Raw genomic sequence first — 23,011 nt, forward strand, 5'->3', positions numbered from 1 at the left:
TAGGAAACATCAGGTGGCGTAGTGTAAAAGAGGTATGTTGTGCGCAGGGTGCTGTACACAGTAAGACATGAGAGAGAGAGGTATAAGAAAGAGAGAGAGAGAGAGATGGTAGGTGTGTAAGTCACGGCCAAGGCAGACGTGTGTGCGCAGCAGCGATACATGACACGCCGAGGCTCAGTCAGTGAGTATTTTAGGTTATAACTGTGTTTTTGCATGTGGCTAATTTTTCAATCTGAAAATGCTAATACAAAAAATATGTATGTTTTTGTTGTTGTTGTTTTCATTGATATTATTTGTTCCACATGGTAACAAAAGTATTGCTTGGAGAAACGGACCATTACAGTCAGTGTTGAATATGCATGTCCCCATATTTGTATACTGGTTTTCTTGATGTTATAAAGTTGTGACTTTGGAGCTAGGGCCGATGTAAACACTGGTGTGTACTCTATAATGTTGTTGTTAACCTTTAATTTAACTGTACTCACTTACATCGCCAACACTTTGTCTTGTAAACCCGTCTAAATGTGTTTTTTCTTCGTTCCAACTGGACTGTTTCTCTCCCCTGAACATCGCTGTCAGCGTCGGCCGCTATCGAGCGCCATAGGAAATCCATCAGCGTGCGTCACCTCTGCACCCTGTAACCCGGGGGACATACTCCGCTGCTTTTCTTGCTGTCACTTTTCTTGTCGATGCCCACCCTTTCCCCCCTCGCACCCCACCCATCATGGATTTGATGGATGTAGACGGGGGCCGTGGCTGTGGAGAAAAAAACTGCGGCCTTACGTCCGGCTTCCCGGAGGACTGCTCCAACCAAGAGTGCCACTGGGAGGAACCTATGTTTGGACTGATTGAATTAGGTGGGTAAACACAGTTGTAAAAGTAGTCTTAGAAATAAAATAATAAAAATAAAAACCTGCAGCTACAGCGCATCTTTCTCTTTAGAAAGAAAAAGAACAAATTGTTGATTGAAGGAAATTGTGGTATCTGAATATTTCAAAGTCATATTTTCTCTTACGTTCCATTGGTGTTAAAGTAGTTTGGGTGTATAATGCTGTTTTCTGGGTGATGCTGAGTACTGCTTGATTCACTCCAGGAACCTGATTTGCTCTGTACATGTGGTTTTAGGCTAAATAAAAGGATTGGTTTCATGGGTTGTGCAACTCACATCTAAGCAACTCATCAGCAGTGGATTGTGTTGTGAGATGTTCGTGCAAGCTTGCATGGTTACATGTCCCTGTTAGTTAAATTTGTCAATATCAGTAGTAAACTTTATCTGATGTAAACATGGCACAAGGCACTGAAATCTAATGCCAGAGGCTCGTTTGCTTATCTTAACATATAGCAGGGGTGTCAAACTCAAACACACAGTGGGCCAAAGGTCAAAACTGGAACAAAGTCGCGGGCTAACGTTAATATTTATTGAAATATATTTATTCCTCCAGATTTAAGAATGAATCTTTTCTTATGGACTCAAACACGTTTTGCTGAAAAACTGAATATGCAACAAGCAAAGCTTAATACTAAACAATATATATATTAGCTGTATAATACCAGTAGGCCAGCTCTAATAGTAATTTGGTATGGCTTCATGGGCCAAATGTAATTAGGCTGCAGGCCAAATTTGGCCCGCGGGCCAGAGTTTGACACCTATGACATATAGGGTTTCCTTTTCTTTTCTTCTTTTTTTGTTTATTAGCTAGCACTCTCCATTTCCACTTTTTGTGTCCAGAGCGTATATAAAAGTGTATATAACAAGAAACACCACACATGGTTATTGAAGTTGTGTTTTGAAAGCTCAAGCTGATGTTTTAAATCCAGACTTTACAAGCAGGGGGCCTGACCTGAATGTCAGTCTGAGGGACACTGCAACCTTAGCCAGTGTTGCCAACTCCTCATTAAGGAAAATCGCTATTGGCTTAAAGCTAAACGATGTCATCGCCTAATTTGCACAATTGGTCATGCTAACGTCATTGTAACCTATGTTGTAGGAGAGAAAAATAACATCGTGGAAGAGACATAAAGTGAGTAAAAAATGCAGTTAGAGTTTATTTAGAACTACAAATTAAATTTCTTTTAGCAATTATTGTTTTTTAATGTCACAATTCCAACCCTGCTCCTTTACCCGGGCTTGGACCGGCTGTGATCTGAAATAGGCGCTCTGGTGGAGGTACTCTGTGTGTGTTTGTGTGTTTATTAGTAGTTTTAAACCTTGTGATCCACAAAACAGCATAAGAGTAAAAGAAGAACTGACTGCGTTACAGTCAGTGCGGGAGCAGCGGCTTCGCTCATGTGCGATTCATTTGCAGTTTGGACGCATAGGGGTGAAAATCACCTGCTGGGGGAGGACTATCCTCCGCCCGTGAGCACTTTGGCACGGGCGAGGTGCCCACGGCAGCACCGCTGCTTGTTGTGAAAAGTCGCTAAGTTGGCAACACTGGCCTTATCATTGACTGGTTTTATTTTCTCCTTGTATGCAGTCAGTGATAAGGAAAGGGGGGCAACTCTTCTAAGAAATAAAAGGTCTGACTCTAATGACGTCCTTATTAGAGTCAGAAGCCTTTCCAGGTATTTCACATGTTGCTAGCCTGTGAAGCCTGTGTTTCCAGGCAGATCCACCCTGCATTCTCCTTGTCGTTTTCTCATTATATCAAGCAGGCAGCGGTGGTAATATGAGGACATGATTCTAGCTACACTCTTTGTCTAGTATCTGGAAATGTTGATCCTTTTTATTATCTGTGCTGAAAAGGCATGTCCACCTTTATGTACAGTCTATGGTTGGTGCTAAGCTAAGCTAACCAGCTGCTGGCTATAGTTTCATTGAATTATTTGTAAAGAAATCTATACAATATGTAAAAAAAATACACACACACACACACACACGCATATATATACATATATACAGGGCTGCACATAAGTGGTCCGCAGGTGCGCATGCGCTGTCAAAATAAAAGACGCGCACCACATAAGAAATTGCGACGCGCGTTTGCGTACATAAGATTTTCTGGAGGAGGACAGAGTTTGTTTAGAACTCTTAAAGATGTCGAAGAAGCTCCTTTAAGCAGTTACTTTGGTTTTCCTCCACCTCCAAACAAATGTCAGGAGTCCGAACCACAAAAGAAGCGCGTATTCTCGGAAAAGTGGTTGCAGGAGGTGAGCTGGCTTCAAACAAATGATGAACGCACAGAGAGGTGGTGCCATGAAAATCCCACTCTAGCGGACAACTTCTTATCTGGTGCACGTTTTTTATTTTGACAGCGCATGCACACCTGCGGACCACGTATGTGCAGCCCTGTATATATGTACATATATGTGTGTGTGTGTGTGTGTGTGTTATGTATATGAGGAAGATAGATGGAAACAGATCAAATTGAGATCTGATAAAAACAGATAATTATTTCTTCTTGCAGTGTGCGTGACTGTGATTTACATCCCCCTGATGTTATTTGGCCTCCTGGGAAATATACTAACAATTCTGGTGGTTTGGCTGCGTCCACACATGAGAACCTCCACCTACCTCTACCTGAGCAGCATGGCTGTTAGTGATCTGCTGATACTCCTGCTGCTGCCTCTGGATTTATATAAGGTATCTACTGACACAGTGCATATTTTGTAATGCATGCTTGCTTTACTTTGGCCTGAACACCAGACCTACAGCCACGTTGTGGCACTAAGCAATCAGATCATGATGTTAGTTAGGTTTAGTCGAGTCACAGAAAATCACTCCATTGGGTGAACAAAGCAGGCACAATAGATTCGCTTCCTGTTTGTGTTTTCTAGTAATTGTTTAAAGATGTTATTGTTGCCTTCCCCTCAGGGGGACCCCTGCCTCTAAATTAAATCTTGTTACATTGAAAGCTTGTGTCACACTTAGAGAAATCTTAAATCACTCTTCTATCGCAGGCTTGGCACAATCACTTTAAGTATGTGGATAAATAACAAGTCATATTTTTGTTAGTTGCATGGGTTTTTATCATATTCCTTGTGCAGCGTAACTTAATTAACACAAGCAAAGACAGATCTGGCCTTTGATTCTGTAAGACGCCAAGAGCTTGAAGAACAAACGTTACAACTAACCCATATGTTGCCACAATAATAAAGAGCCCTAATAAGTTTTTAATTTTTCTTTCATATATATTGTCAGAATGGCAGACGCTCAGTAAAACATGGTTTACATAACGAGGTCTGTGTACGTACAAACTCAAAGACAGGCTTCAGACTGAGCTGAGCACTGAATTTCCAACAGTTTCTTTGTACTTATATAGCCCCAAATCACAGCAACAGGTGCCTCAAGGTGCTTTATATTGTAATGTAAAGATCCTACAGTGGAGAAAATGGAGACAACCCTAAAAATCAGACAACCCTCTATGAGCACACAATTTTGGTGCTAGTAGGAAGGAAAAACTCCCTTATAACAGGAAAGAAACCTCCTGCAGGAGCTGGCTCAGGGAGGAGAGGCCATCTACTGTGACTGGTTGGGGTGAGGGGAGGAAGGCAGCACTCTGTTAATAAAGTAGTTTTCAGAATGTTCATTTAAACTAAGCAGCTGAGTTAATATTAAATACTTGTTCTTATCTGAGTCTGTTGACATGCTATGCACTGCTCACATATTCTTTACAGGTTAAAAAAGGTATAAAATGCAATCAGAGGAAAATAATTGTTCTGTCTCTCCAAGCTCTGGAGGCCCCGGCCCTGGCCCCTGGGAGACCTTGCCTGTAAGCTGACTATGTTCCTCTCAGAGTGCTGCACCTTCTGCACCATCCTCCACATCACCTTCCTCTCCCTGGAGAGATACCTGGCAGTCTGCTGGCCGATCACAGCCAAGACAGTAGTGACACGGCGCAGAACCCGGGCCATCATAGGCTGCCTCTGGCTGAGTGCGGCTGTGAGTGCCGCACCAGTGCTGGTCATGGTTGGAGTGGAGGACGTTGGACGAGAAGACCTCGGGCTCATCCAATGGAAAGAAGACGGGGGGTGGACAGGCAGGGAAGGAGATCAGGGAGGGTTTATGATGGGTGGAGGAGAAAAAGAAAGCAGACACATGGATGGAGGCCCAGAGGGAATAAAGTGGGGTGAAAAAGAGACAAAGAGTTGGGAGGAACGAGCTGGTGAACTGAAATGGATCGGAGAAAAAGTGGAGACAGAAACAGCAGAAGTAGATAACAGGCCACCGGAAGACAAAGGTGAAATGAAACTTGAAAAACATACAGTTGAACATGGAAGGGAGGGAGACGGAAAGATGGGATTAGAGGGAGAGCAGCAAAACAAAAAGGAAGACGAGGGAGGAGGACTGGACGGAAGCTCCAATGAAGGCCGTGGGGGAGAGACTGACAAGAGAGAGTGCCGCTGTACACATTTTGCCATCTCCTCTGGCCTGTTGTCAGCCATGATGATTCTCTCCAATTTGTATTTCTTGGTACCTCTCTGCATTCTGGGAGTGGTATATAGTCTGATTGGGCGCACACTGTGGCTCCGCCCAAAAAGCAGCCGTAGAGACCAGAGTCACAGGAACACTGTCAAAATGCTGGGTGAGGAAGCACACACACACACTATGCCTAAACCTAACCATAACCTAATAGTAACCCTCACACTAAAAGCATATTTTGAGCCTCAAAAATACCTTCAAACTTGTGGGGACGTGGATTTTATCCCCATAAAGGCTGTTGGTTCCCACAAGCATAGTAAACTTCCAATTTTTGGTCCCCACAAAGATATGTAAGCACACACACACAATTTCAAATTCTTTTAAATTCTCACCAGTATGGCGGCCAGGTGAAAGACATGTTTTTTGTTTTGGGGGGGATATTCAAGCAGTTTTGTTTTTTGTTTTATTTACGTTGGTAGAGTTGTTGATGGGTTAGTTCGTTCTTGGAAGCCTGTCCGTCATGGAGCCGTATAGAAACAGCTTGATACAGAATGGAACCAAAGGGTCACAAACATCCAAAGATGAGCTTTCAAAAAGCCTGGAGAACTACTCCTGAAGACTGCTTCAAGAAATTAGACGAAAGCTGCCTGAGAGAGTTCATAAAGGCAGTCATACCTAATACTGACTCAGACGCTCATTCGACCTGTATTTCCATGTATGTTTGTACATGGTTACATTAATGGCTGTGCCTATTTTCCATTTTTTAAAACAACATATAAAAAAACTGAGGGGTGGGCAAAGACGTTTGCATACTGTAGTCCATGTAGTACGTGCTGTGATTGGTCAGGACTCGATCTGGAACGTTGGCGGTTCTGACTTAATGTTCTCATCTTTTTTTCTTCAGGAGTGATCGTCTTGGCGTTCGTCTTGTGTTGGCTGCCGTTCCATGTTGGTCGAACCATATTTTCTCTTTCTCTGGGCACTGGGACTGAGAGACAGGAAACTTACCTGGACACTAACTCCCAGTCAGACACTATCACGCATGTCAGCATGGACAGAAAAGATGTCACCATACCCACTGTTACTAACCCACCTAGCCACTTAGACCTGGACATAAACACTGAAACACTGTCCTTGCACTCTCATATCATGTCACACACAAAAGGGCGACATGAAAAGACCGACATACATAATGGACACACTCAAAATAAAAATGTTTCGGCTCATGTTATTAATACACAACCAGACAACAGAAACACACATAACCAACTGCAAAGAAGCACAAACACAATCACACACAGCCTGCAAAGTAAGCTATCAATTACCGTAAAGTCCCAACATGACAAACCTGAAACAGCGCCTCCCATCCCCACAACTGCCTATTCTGCAGCATCTACAGAGCTGCACTATGACCACACCTACAATGACACAGTCTTCAGCGACACATACGCACCCCCTGATACACACTTGTACTTTTTATATTATCTGTCTCAGTATTTTAATCTTGTGTCCTCCGTGCTCTTCTACCTCAGTGCCGCCGTCAATCCTTTATTGTACAACCTGATGTCTGCCAGATACAGACACGCTGTACGCAGCCTCATACGCACACAGTCTCACGCACAAGCTCGTCGCATGCACACGCTCACCGTGCACCACTCCACAACCACTTTGTGATGGCAAAAAACAAATGGATGCACCCACTGCAAGCAAAAAAGAGGAAACAATCAAACAAACCTCAATTTCTTTTCATTACAATGTGGTACTGTACCACAAATTGAGAATGTTGACATTTATTAATAAAAAATATTTTAGGCATAAATTAAAAAAGGCATATTAATGCTTATGCTTAGACCAATTCTAGCACAAGTAGTTTTAATTCTTTATGTAATTTATGTATAAGAAAACCTCCACATGAACTTCATATACTGGGCAAAAATATTGTGAATGGCATTTCATCAGTACATGGAATAGTTCATGCAATAATGCACAGGCTAAAACACATAGTCCAGTTTTAGCCTGTGCATTATTACATAGCCGGTTTGTTTCACCCAAAAAAATCTATGCACAATGAAAATACACTAAGTCTTTTATTTTGTCTAAAAATGAGTGATGCTAATTCAGTTAGACTTTTGGGCTAGATTTTTATATCCAGAGTCCGCTCGCATAGACTTCAGCCAAAGTCCAAATAAGCTGTGTCCAAATTCAGAGGCCGCATTTGTAGACCGATGACATCACAGCCAGGCGACGAAAGCTGCCCAAATTCAAAGACTCCGACAAATGCGTCCGACAAATGCGTCCTTCATTTCCCCAGATTTGAAGGATGGGTCAGTTGTATCCTTCGATGCCCAACCTGTCCCAGAATTCATAGTGCAGCCAATTCCAGTTTCCATCAACGGAGGCAGCTACTTAGTTTTAATATTCCTCTTTCTGGGTCACAAAATAAACTTTTAACATATTTTCAGGGAGAATGTAGCTGTGTAAACCTCAAATATCTGCTCGATTTATCAAGACATTGCATATTTGCAAAAGCGCTCCGACGTTTTCGGAGACGTCTGTTACCCACCAGCTCGATAGCTAGCCGGGGTTCAAGGCTCACTAGAGCAGGCGGAAACTCCCGGCACATCGTTTTCAGACCCCGTGGTTTTACACTACTCAGGTTAAACATGATACATAAGTCACTTAGACAACTTAAAAATGTTATTATTTGGCTTTTTTCAGTGTTTTATTTGTTCCTGAGTAAATCTGTTTGGCTGAGATTAAAGTTATAGTTTTTACACAGCTGAATAAATGTCAAGCAGACAGCTGATTATCAGAAGTGTGAGATGCTGGAGAATTTACTCCAGTGTCCTGTTATATTTTAGGGAGCAAGGAGCAGACGGCTGATTTTATTAAACTCCACTGAGACAGCGGTGACACAAATCTGAAGGCTAGACCGTCCCATTTCACAGCCTCGCACTTCCAGCCTTCTGGGTCTTCGAAGGACCCGGCCTATGTTGACCGTGAAGGCCGGGTCCTTCGAAGGATGCAGGTCTTGAATTTGGACACAGCAATACTTTCACTCAGGAGCCATCATGGAATACTTCCAGGAACCTTGTCAAAAATCTTTTGGATTGGTTTTCCTAAAAATTCCATTTTCCTATCTTTACAATACAGTTAGGGCTGCCACAAACGATTATTTTGATAGTCGACTAATCAGATCATCATCCATTGGACGTAAAACGTACAGCTTATTGCACCAGCAGCATCTGCTCTTATATAACTATCATTAGCTTACAGCTTTAAGTGTTTGTGCTAACTAAAAATAAAGACAAGATGAGAGTTTATTGAATTTTAATGAAGTTTGCAGATTGTTTCAGTGAAGTTTAATAAACTCCTTGCTATCTAAAATATAACAGGACACCGGAGTAAATTCTGGAGCATCTCACACTTCTGATAATCAGCTGTCTGCTTGACGTTTATTCAGCTGTGTAAAAACTATAACTTTAATCTCAGACAAACCGATTTGCTCAGGAACAAATAAAACACTGAAAAAAGCCAAACAATAACATTGTTAAGTTATCTAAGTGACTTATGTATCATGTTTAACCTGAGTAGCAAAAGACGGCGGTGGGTTTGAAAACGATTTGCCGGGAGTCCGGTGTCCTCACGGCTCTAGTGAGCCTCGCCCCCGGCTCGCTATCGAGCTGGTGGGTAACAGACGTCTCTGAAAACGTCGGAGCGCTTTTGAAAATATGTGGTGTCCTGATAAACTGAGCAGATATTTGAGGTTTACACAGCTACATTCTCGCCTGAAAATATGTTAAACGTTTATTTTGTGACCCAGAAAGAATAATAAGAGTAATATTAAAACTAGATAGCTGCCGCCATTGTTGGAAACTGAGGTGGGCCGCACTATGAATTCTGGGACACAGCTTCTTCTTCTTCTTCGGGGTTTAACGGCAGCTGGCATCCTTGTACATGCAGTGCTGCCATCTTCTGTTTCAGTTCGTTATTACACTCTTAAATCCTGCTACTTATTCCTGCGTCTTTTGGGATCTTACAAAGCTTCAAACGACGCGTCGACTATTAAATCAGTCGTCGACGAGTTTGATAGTCGATGTAATCGTGACTAGTCGACCAATCGTGGCAGCCCTAAATACAGGGTTAGTGTTACCACCTATAATAGCTCAGACCTGAGAAGGTTAACCAGACCTGAATCCTAACTTTAGATGAGTTATTAATGACCAGCTGAATGTCAAAAAGTTAAAACATGTTTTTCCATGAAACTTTTATTTCCACTGTACCACCATCTTTGCTGATGTGAAACAATCCCCAGTAGTTCTATTAGGGATATTTGAGTGTCATGTCTCCTCTGTCATCTCTGTTAGTCTTATTGATTTATAATTATGTTTGTTTTTTTCTCCCACAGTCAACAATTATATTGACTATTTGTATGATCACAACGCGGTACATCTGTTTGGTGTACAAAGACTTATTATTATTAAATGTAAGAAACATGTTAATCTTATTTATGTTCATCCACTTGTAAATTAAATTGGTGTCACTGTGTGTCACATGATGAGCTTATTTGCTTTTTTTTGGTGAGTCTATGAACTACAAACTGTAGCTCTAGTCCATAATATCATCATATTTTCTCAGTGGCTGAATAACTCAGCAGGTTAAGAGCTGAACTAGCAGTAAGAAGTCATAATTTTGAGACTTGGGTTTCTGTTATATAACTGCATCATAGGTGCTGAACCAGCATGATTCAGCGTCATGCTCGATATAACTGGACTTTAGGCTACATCTCTATGTACCATTCAAACCAAAGGCAGGCAATTAATTTTCCCGAGGTGCTCCTGGGACTCTTGTAGAGTGCTGCACCAATAAGCTGAACTCAGTTTCGTATAATATTACTTTTATCTCCATAATACATAAATTATTATTATATAAAGCTGTAGCTGTACAGTGGATGCTGTAGGGAATGAAAATATGAGACAGGCATTGTAAAAATGCAAACATTTTATCACTATTTAATCAAATCCAGAAAAACAACTGTAAACAAAATGTCTTGATGCATTCTCAATAATCAAGGTAAGTAAATCTCCAAAAGTTGATTCTGTTCATCTGGACGTTTCTGCCACTGAAAACGCTACGTCCAGAGACCTGTAAACAAAATGTGCATGTTCTGGCAAAATGTTAAAGATTTGAAGTGCTATTGCAACTTTGCATTTAGTTTTTTAGTTTATCTGGTATTTTTCAGTTATTTTTTTCTTGTTAAGTGAAGAAATACTTGCCTGTTTTAGGCTTGAATAAGTGCAACAAGAGGTCGAAATACAATGGACACTGGACAGGTGATCATCGCCAAGAGAGAGGATCTGTACCTGGACTTGTGAAATTTTATAAGTAAGAATGTTTGTTCACGTGTAAAGGTAGATCCAAAGACAGCCAACATCTTCTGAGCACGTCTCCTTATGTGTGCAAAGATCTTTTCTTTGAGAGAATCCAGCAGTTATCCTGACTTGAAAATACAGTGAAGGAACTGTTGGAAGTCCAGAAAGCACTGGACAAGGAACCGTTAGACGGGAAGAAACAGAAGTAGAAAGGTGAAACACTAAGCTGCCAACTAAGCTGCCTTTCCAGCACAACCTCACGTGTCTGAATTTACAGTTATGTTTTCATGTTGACATACTGTATTAACACAACTGATCTAAAATCAGACAAAAAACCTAAAATCAGAGTAGAAAAAGTAATTTTTTTACTGTAACAACCACAAACATGTTTAATGAATCATATTTCATAACTTTAAATGTTTTAAAGTTTAAAATCATATGCACAAGTTTTGCAAACAACAAAGTTATTTGCAGCCAATTACCTTTTATCCTTTTTTTAATAACCACATCTATTTACATAACCATCAGCTGTTCTGCATTCAATAAGATGCCACGCAAATATTTGTGCCACTCCAAAAACATAATTTCTGTCCACTATAAAGGAGAACATCACAGCCTGATACCTGCAGGTCTGACAGCAGCAGGTGTATCACTCCTGTTTCTACCTGGAGACAGCAGTCGCCTCATTGTTCTGACACAACACAAAACTATCCACAACTCTACACACTAACCACACAAGACAACACATTAACTACACACTCCAAACACGCTAAACGTCACAAATCTCTCACATCTCAAAACTCGCGCTCTCTCTCTCTCACCGTCACTCCTAAATCTTCCCCCTCTTCCTAAACAGCCAAATGCCATGTCGCCATATTATTTTTTGATTGGTCGACATGGTGCATTTTCCCACACACGTTTTTTGTTTTGTTTTATTTTTTTTGCTCATAAGCAGAGAGTGCTCGCTGCTGTCCTTAGACAGTAAACGTGACGAAACTATTCAGGAAAAAACACGCGTATATATTGTTCATCATAACTCTGGTTTTACGTGGCCTATCAACACAATGTACTGTAAAAACTGGCATATATCACCTTGTTGCCCTGTCATCTTAAAGTGGTCATGTGATTGGGTTACCACGACTACTTTATTCTTCCTCAGTTAAACAGCAGCACTCATTTTGGCCCCTAGCTGCAGGTGTTGTGCCAAAAAGTGATCGTCTGTCAGTCAGCGATTGCTGCCTGCGGGAGCGCACAGCTGCTTAAAGCTGCAGCTCCCAGATTACTTACAGCTACTTGCTACAGCAACTGATATAAGATGCGGTAAGCTGAACACAGCTTCAACCGTCTGTTTGTTGAAAAATAGTTACGCGACCGCATTTTTTGTTCGTAATGGTAATGGCGTTGTAACGATTGCAATAATAATTAGTTACATTACTCGTTACTGAAAAAAGTACCGCCATTACTAAAGCCATTACCTGTAACGCCGTTATTCCCATCACTGGGAACAAATCAAATCTTCTGGAAAAAACTGCAAAATGTTGCTGGGGAAAAGTACATCTGGAATAAGCTGCCTACCCTGCAACCATCAACAGATTTCAGTTAAGCAGAAGAAAATCAAAATTACAAATAAATGTAATCGTTCAAGCGTGAATGTGAAAACTTAAATCTGAGTTACTCAAGTCCAGTACGTCTTCTTATATATATTGACTATTTGGAACATTGTTTTATATTACTTTAGCTTAGCAGCTAATAAATACAGATGTGAAAAGCATGGCTAAGTAATTAGCTTAGCATTTGGATCTCCAGCATACACAGGCAGACAGAAAAAGCCGGTTATTGATGCATTACTAGCATAAGTTTAGGACTAAAACATATTTTATCTGTTAATAGTATTGAATTTAAGATCCTCAGGCATTTTTCAATGTGACAGCTATCTTCTTATTTGTTTAAGAAACTTACTATCAGCAACTAATCTAAGAGCCTCCAGTGATGTTTGCTGCTTCAATGTGTACGTTTTAGCTTAGTGTGTGTTTGCAACTTATACAATGCTATGCGGTTGTTCAGTCTGACGTCACTAGCCGTGTCTGGGCCTAAACTCCGCTGCAGGTCCATATATCAAACGATCACTATGGCATTACTGAGAGTTGAAAAACAGTCTAAAGTCTTTCATCTTTAATAAAATGATCAGCGTTCTGCTCTACCAGGTGTAACAATTGAGTTTAACATCCAGGCATCCATGAAAACGGAGTTTATGACATTTAACGGAGTTAGAAGTTAGCAGGGAGTTAGCTCGCTAGCTTCTATCTAAATACAATATAGCATGTCCTGACTGCGGGGTTTTGGAAACAAATTAAAACGTACAGCTCTGCTATCACTTCCAGCATAAATGAAGACAGAAAACTAAACAGCAGTGACGTTTGTAGGGTTACTGAAGTTGGGCTAGCTGGTATATAATGATGTGCTACGTGACCGCTAGCGACACAGCTATGTTAGCATAATATAAACAAGCTAACTTTTTTTCCACTCGATAAAAGTTACCGTGAGTGTTCTCGGTGGTCAGGAACAAATGTAATCGCATGGCAGGATGCTGTAAAAGGACCAAACTTCAGCCAGGAGAACAACTGAGATAATCCATCCACAATACGAGGTTAGTCATTCATATACTGCTGCATGGGCTGGGCTGTAGCTACATCCTAAGGTTTTAAAAACTGAGCTTAAATAAATGATTAGCGGTAATAAAAGCCGAGGGAGGTCAACAGTGATCACTGACTGTTTTAGGAGCTTTTTGAGATAGAAGAAAATATAAAACATTAAACATGTTAACAACACAAAAGCCATATTAAACGCAGACTACTTTAGGCCCGGAAGTAGGATTCGTCACGTCATCACTTAACCATTTTACACCACCAAGTGTAAATACTGTATTAACGTTCCTAAGCACACTAAAGCACAAAACTTTGGTTGGTATTGTGGGGAGAACCCTGACAATTTGACAGGGTTCTCTTTCTTTCTTTAATTTACAGAGTTGGAGTGTGCTGTAAGTGTTCTCAAAATGTAATGAAGACAAAGACACACACACACACACACACACACACACACACACACACACACACACACACACAAGGAAGAGGGCTATCATGTTGATTCATGTAGTTTAATAGAGGCTGATGTGTTTTATGTAATATATATGACGTTTCATATACTGCGGTGTCAGATACTGATATAAATGCCTTTGTTTGATTCACAGTTGAGGGCTTATCTCCCTTGTGAAAGAGGTTATGCTTTCTTCCATGCTAGTCTGTCTGCCAGCAGAAATGGATTTCTTGAAGTTTGGTGGACAGACTGGCCTTAGGCTAAGGGACAATTGATTTGATTATATCAATATTCCAGGCCATTTCTGCTATGAGATCAGGTCTTTTTTTGAGAACTATGTGAAAAAGAAGCTGTCTTTTTTCAAATCATATGCGTATGACAAATCTCTCAAATTTATAAAGTTATCAAATTATGAAGTTACCTCTTTTCCTCACTCTTTTAGTCACTTAAATACTAAATTGTAGCCTTATAATACTTTTGATTCCAGAGTATATGTCACGATCCTGGGCCATTTGGCTCAGCGTTTTGAGTGTATATATATTTTGATGTTTTTTGTCTTATATTTAAGTTCTTTAAGTTACCTAAGTTCTTTCCTGTCATGCCCAGGTTGTTGCTGTAGTTCATTGTTTCTTAGATTTCCTTTGTGTCTTCTCCTCTATGTTTAAGTCTCCCTTGCCTCTCATGTGTTTCATGTCTGTGTGTCTTATGTTGTCAAGTTCATGTTGTCACGTCTGTGTCTCATTATGTTTCCTGTTTTATTTTGAAGAGGTCCTGTGTTCTACGTTCAGTGTGTTTAGTTTTACTCCTCCCCCGTGACGTCGTTATGTTCATGTGTGTCAGCTGTTTCCCCATGTGTTGTCACTTCCCCTGATCACCTCCTGTGTATTTAGTCTGTGTGTTTTCAGCCATTCCTTGGTGGACCGTCTGTGGTTTTTCCACGCCATGTCATGCTTTCGGGTTTCCATATGACATTGCCATGTTTAGAGTCTTTCTTGTTTGTTTTTCTATTCACCAGGGTTTTTCATGGTTCATTTCACCTTTCTAGTTTACCCAGTTTAGGTTATTGTTTAGTTTTGCATTTTGTTGGCCATTTTATTTTTGTACCATTTTGTCTGCCTTAATAAACAGCTCATCTTCAGTTAAAGTTGAGTTTTAGTATGTCCGCACCTGGGTCCACTCTTCGCACTTCACACAGTTTGTCCCGGCAGACTGTGAGAGAACATGGACCCAGCGGACTTACAGCTGTATGCGTGAGGCTGCCTTCGCCCAGCTGGATGAAGAGCTCCGCTGGAAGCCGTGGCGCACTCCTGATTGTGAGCGCATATTCTGTGGAACTTGGCTAGCTCTCAAAGGTCCCTGGAGCTGCCGAAAACCCCCACCAGTCGCACCCAAGCTTCAGCCGCTTCAGGTGGGAGTGCTCCGTTTTTCTTCCGACACTCCAGCTTCTGCGTTGCCGTCCCGCATGTCAGAGGCTCAGCTGTACGCCCAGGGCTTCCTTGCCTTGGAGGAAGCGACGCTCACGCCGCCGTCACTTTTCACCTGCTGAGCAACTCCCAGTGGTGACTTATAAGGACTGCCTTTCACACATTCCACCTGAACCCATGACTGAAAAGAACAATAAACTCACCCCAGACACTGTTGGAATCTCTCTTTTGGATGATGGTAAAATGGCCTGTATTTGTATAGCGCTTTTCTAGTCCCTAAGGACCCCAAAGTGCTTTACACAACCTGTCATCCACCCATTCACACACACATTCACACACTATGATGACATGGCTCCCTTTGAACAGGGAAAAATCAAAGACAATAGTCACTTGCCTGTAAGTGCTGTTAAAGGAAAAACTGTGAGCAATGTTACCAGGTCTAAGACACTCAGTTCAGGTTCTGTCAGTTCAGCTTTTGTCAAGTTTGGTTCAGTCATCCCCACGTCAGTTCACTCTTAAACCTGTTAAACCAAGGACGTCCATGTCTGGTCTGCCCCGGCACCCATGCCGGTCCCCAGGGTGAGGTCAGCCAGTATACAGCCCATCTTTGGGCTGTGTAATGCCATCTGTCTTCCCCCTGAGAAAGCTGAGGTGGTTGTAAGCTTCATCCAGATAGTAGAGCCAAACTTATCAAATCAAATCAAATCACTTTTTATTGTCACATCACATGTGCAGGCACACTGGCACAGCACATGCGAGTGAAATTCTTGTGTGCGAGCCCCACAAGCAACAGAGATGTGCAAACACAACAACACAAACGAGCAAAATACAAGAATGGCCAACCTGAAACTAATAAATATATGTACAATATATAATAGTATACTTATGGGCTCAAAATGTGGTCATAAATATTTTGTACTTGTAAAAAAGATTTGTATGTGTAAAAAAGATTTGTGTGTGCGTAAAAAAGATTTGTATGTGTAAAAAGAATTTGTGTGTGCGTAAAAAAGATTTGTATGTGTAAAAAGAATTTGTGTGTGCGTAAAAAAGATTTGTATGTGTAAAAAAGATTTGTGTGTGCGTAAAAAAGATTTGTGTGTGGACTTAGAAAAAAAACCCCTGCAAGTTACAAGTATGGATTTTTGACCCTATTTTTCTTCCCTTCATCTGATTGGTCAATGTCATGTCAATCACAAATGTAACAATCCAATCAGAGAACAGATGGGTTTGGCTGTCGGAGGGGCGCTGTTTTGAACTGCAGGTCCTTGAAGGGTGATACCGTTTGAAGCTGGAGGATCGCTATATAAATATCCGATAGCAGCTAGGTCCCCTAACTTTCAGTAGCTGTTGAAAGGATAAAGTTGTGGTATATCAGTGGTTAGAAATAACATTATTACTTTAGGATTAGTTTAACACAAAGTCAGGGCTGACCCAGGACCATTGCTGTGAGTCACAGTGCGCAGCATAAAAGTCCTTTCACATCGGATGCAGGATACGCTGCTAATGCTAACTGCTAATGCTAACTGCTAACTAAAAGCAAAGGATCCAGAATTTGTTACGCTGGCTGCTGGGCTCTGTGGGTTTTTGCAGCAGCTCTAACTGTACTAGATGCACCTGCTCCTTGTCTTTTCTATCTCTGACTTTATGTCCTCTACAAGAGTTTGTTTTTTTTGCTAGTTCTTCAAATGTTCAATAAAAACATGTATGCTAATTCATAACGAAGAAAGCTTTGTAATGAAGACTGTCATTTCCAAAACACTGCCCGCCCCCACCCCGCGGTCCGCAGCGCTGTTGAAAAGGCTGTGGAAGTCCCTGTATTAAACACGTAGACCTGTGACACAAAAATCACCAAACTCGGACGACCACAGACTGTTTTCCTTCGTGGTGATGAAGGAAGTCAGCGACGTGATTGGACTTACCAGCCACATGCTGAATGTCTGTGGTAAACTCAGAAATGGCCGCCAACTGGCGCTGCTGGCGTGCGCTCCATGGGTCAGAGACCTTGGACATCGCAAACGTCAAAGGTTTGTGGTCAACGTACGCAGCAAAGTTGCGACCCTCGAGGAAAAAACGAAAATGCCGTGTCGCGAGGTGCAGGGCCAGCAACTCCCTGTCAAAAACACTGTACTTGTGTTCAGCATCCCGGAGCGTACGACTGAAAAAGGCGAGCGGTTGCCAGAGACCTGAAACCCGCTGTTCCAACACTCCGCCCACTGCCACGTCCGAGGCGTCGGTGGTCAACGCGATCTCCGCCGACGGAAGCGGGTGGGCCAGCAGGGCGGTGTCAGCCAGCGCAGACTTGGCTGCGGAAAACGCACGGACGCGTTCAGGCAGCCAGTCAACCGGATCTTTGGCTGTTTTACCTTTTAAGGCAGCATAGAGTGGCTGTAGCAGGTGGGCAGCTCTGGGGAGAAAGCGGTTGTAAAAATGTATCATCCCCAAGAACTCCTGCAACACTTTAACCGACGTGGGACGCGGGAAAGCCGAAACGGCCTGGACTCTGTCGGGCAACGGAACCACACCTTCAGCGGAAATGCGGTGCCCGAGGAAATCCAGAACAGGCAACCCAAACTGGCACTTGGAAGGGTTGATGATCAGGCCGTGCGCTTCCAAACGCTGGAAAACCTGGCGCAGATGGGACTCGTGCTGGCTCGCTGAGCAGCTGGCCACCAATATATTGTCCAGATAAACAAAAACGAACGGCAGCCCACGCAAAACGGAGTCCATCAGCCGCTGAAAGGTCTGGGCGGCACCTTTCAGGCCAAACGGCATGCACAAAAACTCGAACAAGCCGAAGGGGGTAATGACAGCGGTTTTAGGAACGTCTTCGGGGTGCACGGGAACCTGGTGATACCCCCGCACCAAGTCAATTTTAGAAAAAATCGACGTTCCGGCGAGATTGGCAGAAAAATCCTGAATGTGGGGGATGGGGTAACGGTCATTCTCCGTGGCATTATTTAAACGGCGGAAATCTCCGCATGGCCGCCACCGACCGTCCGATTTGGGCACCATGTGAAGCGGAGAGGCCCATGCACTGTTCGAACGCTGTACAATGCCAAGGCGCTCCATGGCTGCAAACTCTTCCCGAGCGACGGACAGTTTCGCGGGGTCGAGGCGGCGCGCGCGCGCGAACACCGGGGGCCCGACCGTGGGAATATAATGCTCAACCCCATGCTTCGTTACCGTGCTAGAGAAATTAGGGACAGACAGCGATGGAAACTCTAAAAGCAAACGCTGAAAAGCATCCCCGGAGGTCACTACATTAGCCCGAATCAGGGGCTCGGAGGCCCGAGTAAAACAGGGTAGCGAAGAAAACGAGAGAGCATCGATTAAACGTCTGTTAGCGACATCGACAAGTAGTCCATGAGCACACAGGAAATCAGCACCCAAAATAGGTACAGAGCTAGCAGCAACAACAAAGTTCCACTGGAAATCCCGGCCATGAAAACAAACATTCACCAACCTTTCCCCAAACGTTTTGATGGGAGAGCCGTTAGCTGCAATGAGCTGCGGCCCACAGTTCGCTGCTAGTCCGTCGGCAGCGGTAGGGGGAAGGAGGCTCTTCTGGGAGCCGGAGTCCACGAGAAAACGTCTCCCGGAGCGCGAGTCCTCTATGAAGAGCAGCCTTTCTGTATTGCCAGCGGTCGCGGCTGCTACGGCGCGCTGGCGGGTCAGTTTCCCTGGGCCGTGAAAGCGCAAGGCGGCAGGCAGCGACGCGCTCTGTCGCCAAAACGCTGATGGTAGAAACAGATGCTCTTTCCGCGGTGCCGGCGTGTAGCAATCCCTGCCGTCAGCAAGGGGGCGGATGCTCCGGGGGAGGCAGGTGGAGGCATGGAAGGTGCCGCCGGCGTGTCCGTAGCCAGGGCGTGAACGTCGAAAGTGCGGCTAGCCAGGAGAATACGATCCGCTTCTTCAGCCAGGGAGCGATAATCCTTCGCAGGCAGAAGCGGAGAGTTCGTGAGGACAGCTCTCACGGCGGCCGGTAGTTGGCGAAGGAAGAGGTGCACGAAGAGGAAACCACCGTCCTCCGGCCCGAGCAACGATAGCATGTTCTCCATGAGCTCGAGCGCGGTACCGCCACCCAAGCCTGACAGGTTGAGGAGCTTTTCGGCTCGTTCGGCGTCGGAGAGGGCATAGCGCCGAAGAAGCAGCTCTTTGAGGGCGGCGTATTTCCCTTGGGCGGGTGGGTCCCGGAGGAGCGCCATCGCGCGACGGGTGGCCAGCGGGTCGAGCGAGGCCACCACATGGTGATACTTCGTGTCGTCAGCCGAGATGCCGCGAAGGGCGAACTGAGCCTCCACGTGTACGAACCATGACGGGGGGGTCATGGAGCCAAAAGTCCGGCAGTTTCAGCGCCACAGCGAACGTAGCTGCAACAGGAGGCGGAGGTCCGGTGGCCGCTGATGCATCCATAGCGGAGTGTGCGTTATCTACGGCCCGTTGCATGCTCGAGTCAGGGGTCACCAATGTGGAGGTAAGCATCAACGACACAGCTCTCAGTTCTCACTCCTTCTTTATTCATCTCCAACATCAACTGCGCATATCGCGCCACAAAACACAGGAACACACTTCCTCTACACTGGGTGTGAGTGGAGCCCTCTAGTGGTCCACCACAACACATACAAATCTTTTTTACGCACACACAAATCTTTTTTACACATACAAATCTTTTTTACAAGTACAAAATATTTATGACCACATTTTGAGCCCATACAAACTTGACACAAGGCGAGAGTGAGACACCACAGCAGTTTCTCTACCAGGTGATAGGGTTGAAGCAGCGGGTCCTCTTCACATCCAAAATGTCTGATGCAGGCATAAAGTACAATCCAGCTACTGTTCAGGATGTTTTCTTGCACTCGGTCTACCAGGGGCTTGGGTATAAGCACAGTAACATTAGTAACATTAGAGGTTAAAACCTCTGTTGTCAAGCAGAGAGGTGAGTGATGAAACAATCTTGCGCCACATAATGAGAATCACTAGCGAGGAAAGTGAGAGGCAAAAGAGAATAGGCTCGTCCCGTCGACAGAACACAACTAGCGCACATAGTGCTCAGTCTGAGCTCAACACCATCCAGGAATGTAGTAAGTAAGACCGACCAATTGACACGACCAAGACTGACCCGATTAAAGAACTCACAGCTAAAGTTAATGAGCTCGCTGGGCTGGTGGAGGCGATGAGACAACAGACTCTAGCACGAGCCTCAGACCTAGCAAACCCATACTCACAAAACAGGTCAAGAAACAGAAAAGACAAAACCTTTGGGTGTCCAAACTGTGTTGAACAGAACCGTCCAGATTGTTGCCATTGCTTCATCTGTGGGGAAGAGGGTCACAGGGTGGTTGGCTGCTTAAAAAAATCTAAGAACCAGGGAAACGTGAACCGGTCTCTGCAGTGGGGCGCCCAGTGACTGAGTCCAAAAGAGAGCCCTACAGTGAGCGCTTAAGGGAGGTGAGGACCCAACCGAGCCTTAACAGTAGCAAACCCAGTCTCCCCTCACCAGTCACATCAGAAGTAGTTAACTGGCAGCAGGGTGAGGCACTCGCTACGTCTGGTGTTATGGCACCACACACTAAACGTGGGGCAGTTGCTAAGCTAATCGGTAAGAAAGCTCTCATACAGCGTAATTTGAATGGCTTAGCAGTGAAAGCACTACTTGACACTGGTGTCGAGATTGGAAAGACAGATACTTGCCTGACTTAGTCATGCGACCTCTGTCAGAGATCATCGAGGAAATTGATGAGTTGAAAGTGTGCGCAGTCAATGTGGGAACCATACAATTTGATGGCTGGGTACCCATCATGATCAACTTACCGGGGGGTTAAGACCCAAGCCTCTCCGTCAGTACTCCGGTCCTCGTCAGTACCTTGCCAATGGACAAACCATTGATTGGTTTCAATGTCTTGGAACAGATCATTGAGGGGCAACCAGAGTGGTTGATACCTACTCTTGTTATCTTGCTGTGTAATGCCATCTGTCTTCCCCCTGAGAAAGCTGAGGTGGTCGTAAGCTTCATCCAGACAGTAGAGCCAAACTTGACACAAGGGTGCTTGAGAACAGGTGAAAGGGATGTGATTATCCCTGCTGGACAGGCCACCTGGGTAAAGTGCCGGGGTCCATCAACCATCAATCCATCCGATTGTTTGGTGCTGTTTGAGGCTGATGAGGGTAATCAGGCCCTAGAGCAGTTGGATGTCTGGACAGGGTTAGCTGAAATACAGAATCCAGCTAAGCCGTACGTCACCATTGCTCTGAGTAACGACACCAAACATGTTATCACCTTGACGAGGAAGACAGCCCTGGGCACCTTACAGCTGGTTGAACGTATTGTGGAGGCCGAGGCCCCAAACTAGTCCCCACTTACCGTAACAGTTCGCGAGGTAACGGTGGAGCCAGCTGAACCTCTACCAACGTCATGGCATCCGCCAGTGAACCTTGAACATTTGGAGGAGGAACAAATAGAGATTGTTGAGAGAATGTTGTTCAATGAGTGCAGGGCCTTTGCGAGGGATGGGAATGATATTGTAATCCTGATCTGAAAATGGTGATAAGCCTAAAGGATGACATACCAGTGCAGAGAGCATATACTTCCATACGTAAGCCGCTGCTACGGAAGGTTAAAGAGTATGTGCAAGACCTCCTGGTGAAGGGATGGATAGTAAGATCCAAGTCCTCTTATGCTGCTCCCATCGTGTGTGTACGGAAGAAAGACGGTTCACTCCGTCTTTGCATAGACTACCGTCTATTGAACCAGAAAATGGTTCCGGACCGACACCCACTACCTCGGATACGCGACCTGCTTGACACCTTAGGGGGGTACTCCTGGTTCAGCATCCTTGATCAAGGCAAGGCTTACCACCAGGGGTTTGTGAATGAAGGCTCCCGCCATCTCACCGCCTTCACCACACCCTGGGCCCTATACGAATGGGTGAGAACCCCGTTCGGGCTCACTAATGCACCTGCCGCCTCCCAGAGAAGTATGGAAGAGATCTTAGGTTCGCTGAGGGATGACTGTTGCGTACCATAGCTTGACGACATCCGCTGTTACTCCCAGTCTTTTGAAACCCATGTCGAGGTGGTCCGCAAAGTGCTTCAGGTCCTTCAGGTCCATGGTGTGAAGCTGTGGCCTGAGAAGTGTGAGCTTTTTAAAGAAGAAGTTTGTTATGTGGGGCGCTTAGTTAGCGCTGAGGGCATCAGGATTGACCCAAAGGATCTGGAGGCTGTCTTGGCTCTGAAGACCAAGTCACCACAGACAGTAGGTGATCTTAGGCGGGTCCTGGGCTTCTTTAGCTACTCTCGCTCTTTCATACAGAACTTTTCGAGGATAGCTCAGCCACTGTACGAGCTACCCCAGAGCAAATCTTCAGAACGGCCCACTCATGGCCGTCAGAGTAAAACCAAAGGGCCCCAGATGCCATCGAGGGCGCCCATAGACTGGACTCCTGAGCATCAGAGGGTACTGGAACAACTGGTCGACATGCTAGTCCATCCTCCAGTGCTAGCATATCCAGACTTTGACCAACCCTTTGTTTTGCACACTGATGCATCCGAGCAGGAACTGGGCGCTGTGCTCTACCAACAGCAGGGCGGGAAGTTGTGCGTCATTGGCTATGGGTCACGAACCCTGTCGCCTGCTGAACAGAACTACCACCTGCACAGTGGCAAGTTGGAGTTCCTGGCTCTTAAATGGGCAGTGTGCGAAAAGTTCAGAGATTATCTACGCACCACACTTCACCATTTACACAGACAATAACCTGCTT

At 44.4% G+C, this 23,011-nt stretch overlaps 1 protein-coding gene across 1 annotated transcript; it reads left to right on the forward strand.

Moving 5' to 3' along the window:
• The first annotated feature begins 724 nt into the window (after nt 1–724).
• Nucleotides 725–15,373, forward strand: LOC113019953 (alpha-2B adrenergic receptor-like). Its single transcript, XM_026163616.1, has 6 exons — nt 725–857; nt 3,408–3,583; nt 4,673–5,180; nt 5,229–5,525; nt 6,267–6,406; nt 15,023–15,373. The coding sequence occupies exons 1-6, from the start codon at nt 725–727 to the stop codon at nt 15,371–15,373; spliced, it is 1,605 nt and encodes a 534-aa protein (XP_026019401.1).
• The last annotated feature ends 7,638 nt before the right edge of the window (nt 15,374–23,011 follow it).

Source organism: Astatotilapia calliptera, chromosome 4 (assembly GCF_900246225.1).
Source record: "Astatotilapia calliptera chromosome 4, fAstCal1.2, whole genome shotgun sequence".
In the NCBI taxonomy this organism is placed as follows: domain Eukaryota; kingdom Metazoa; phylum Chordata; class Actinopteri; order Cichliformes; family Cichlidae; genus Astatotilapia; species Astatotilapia calliptera.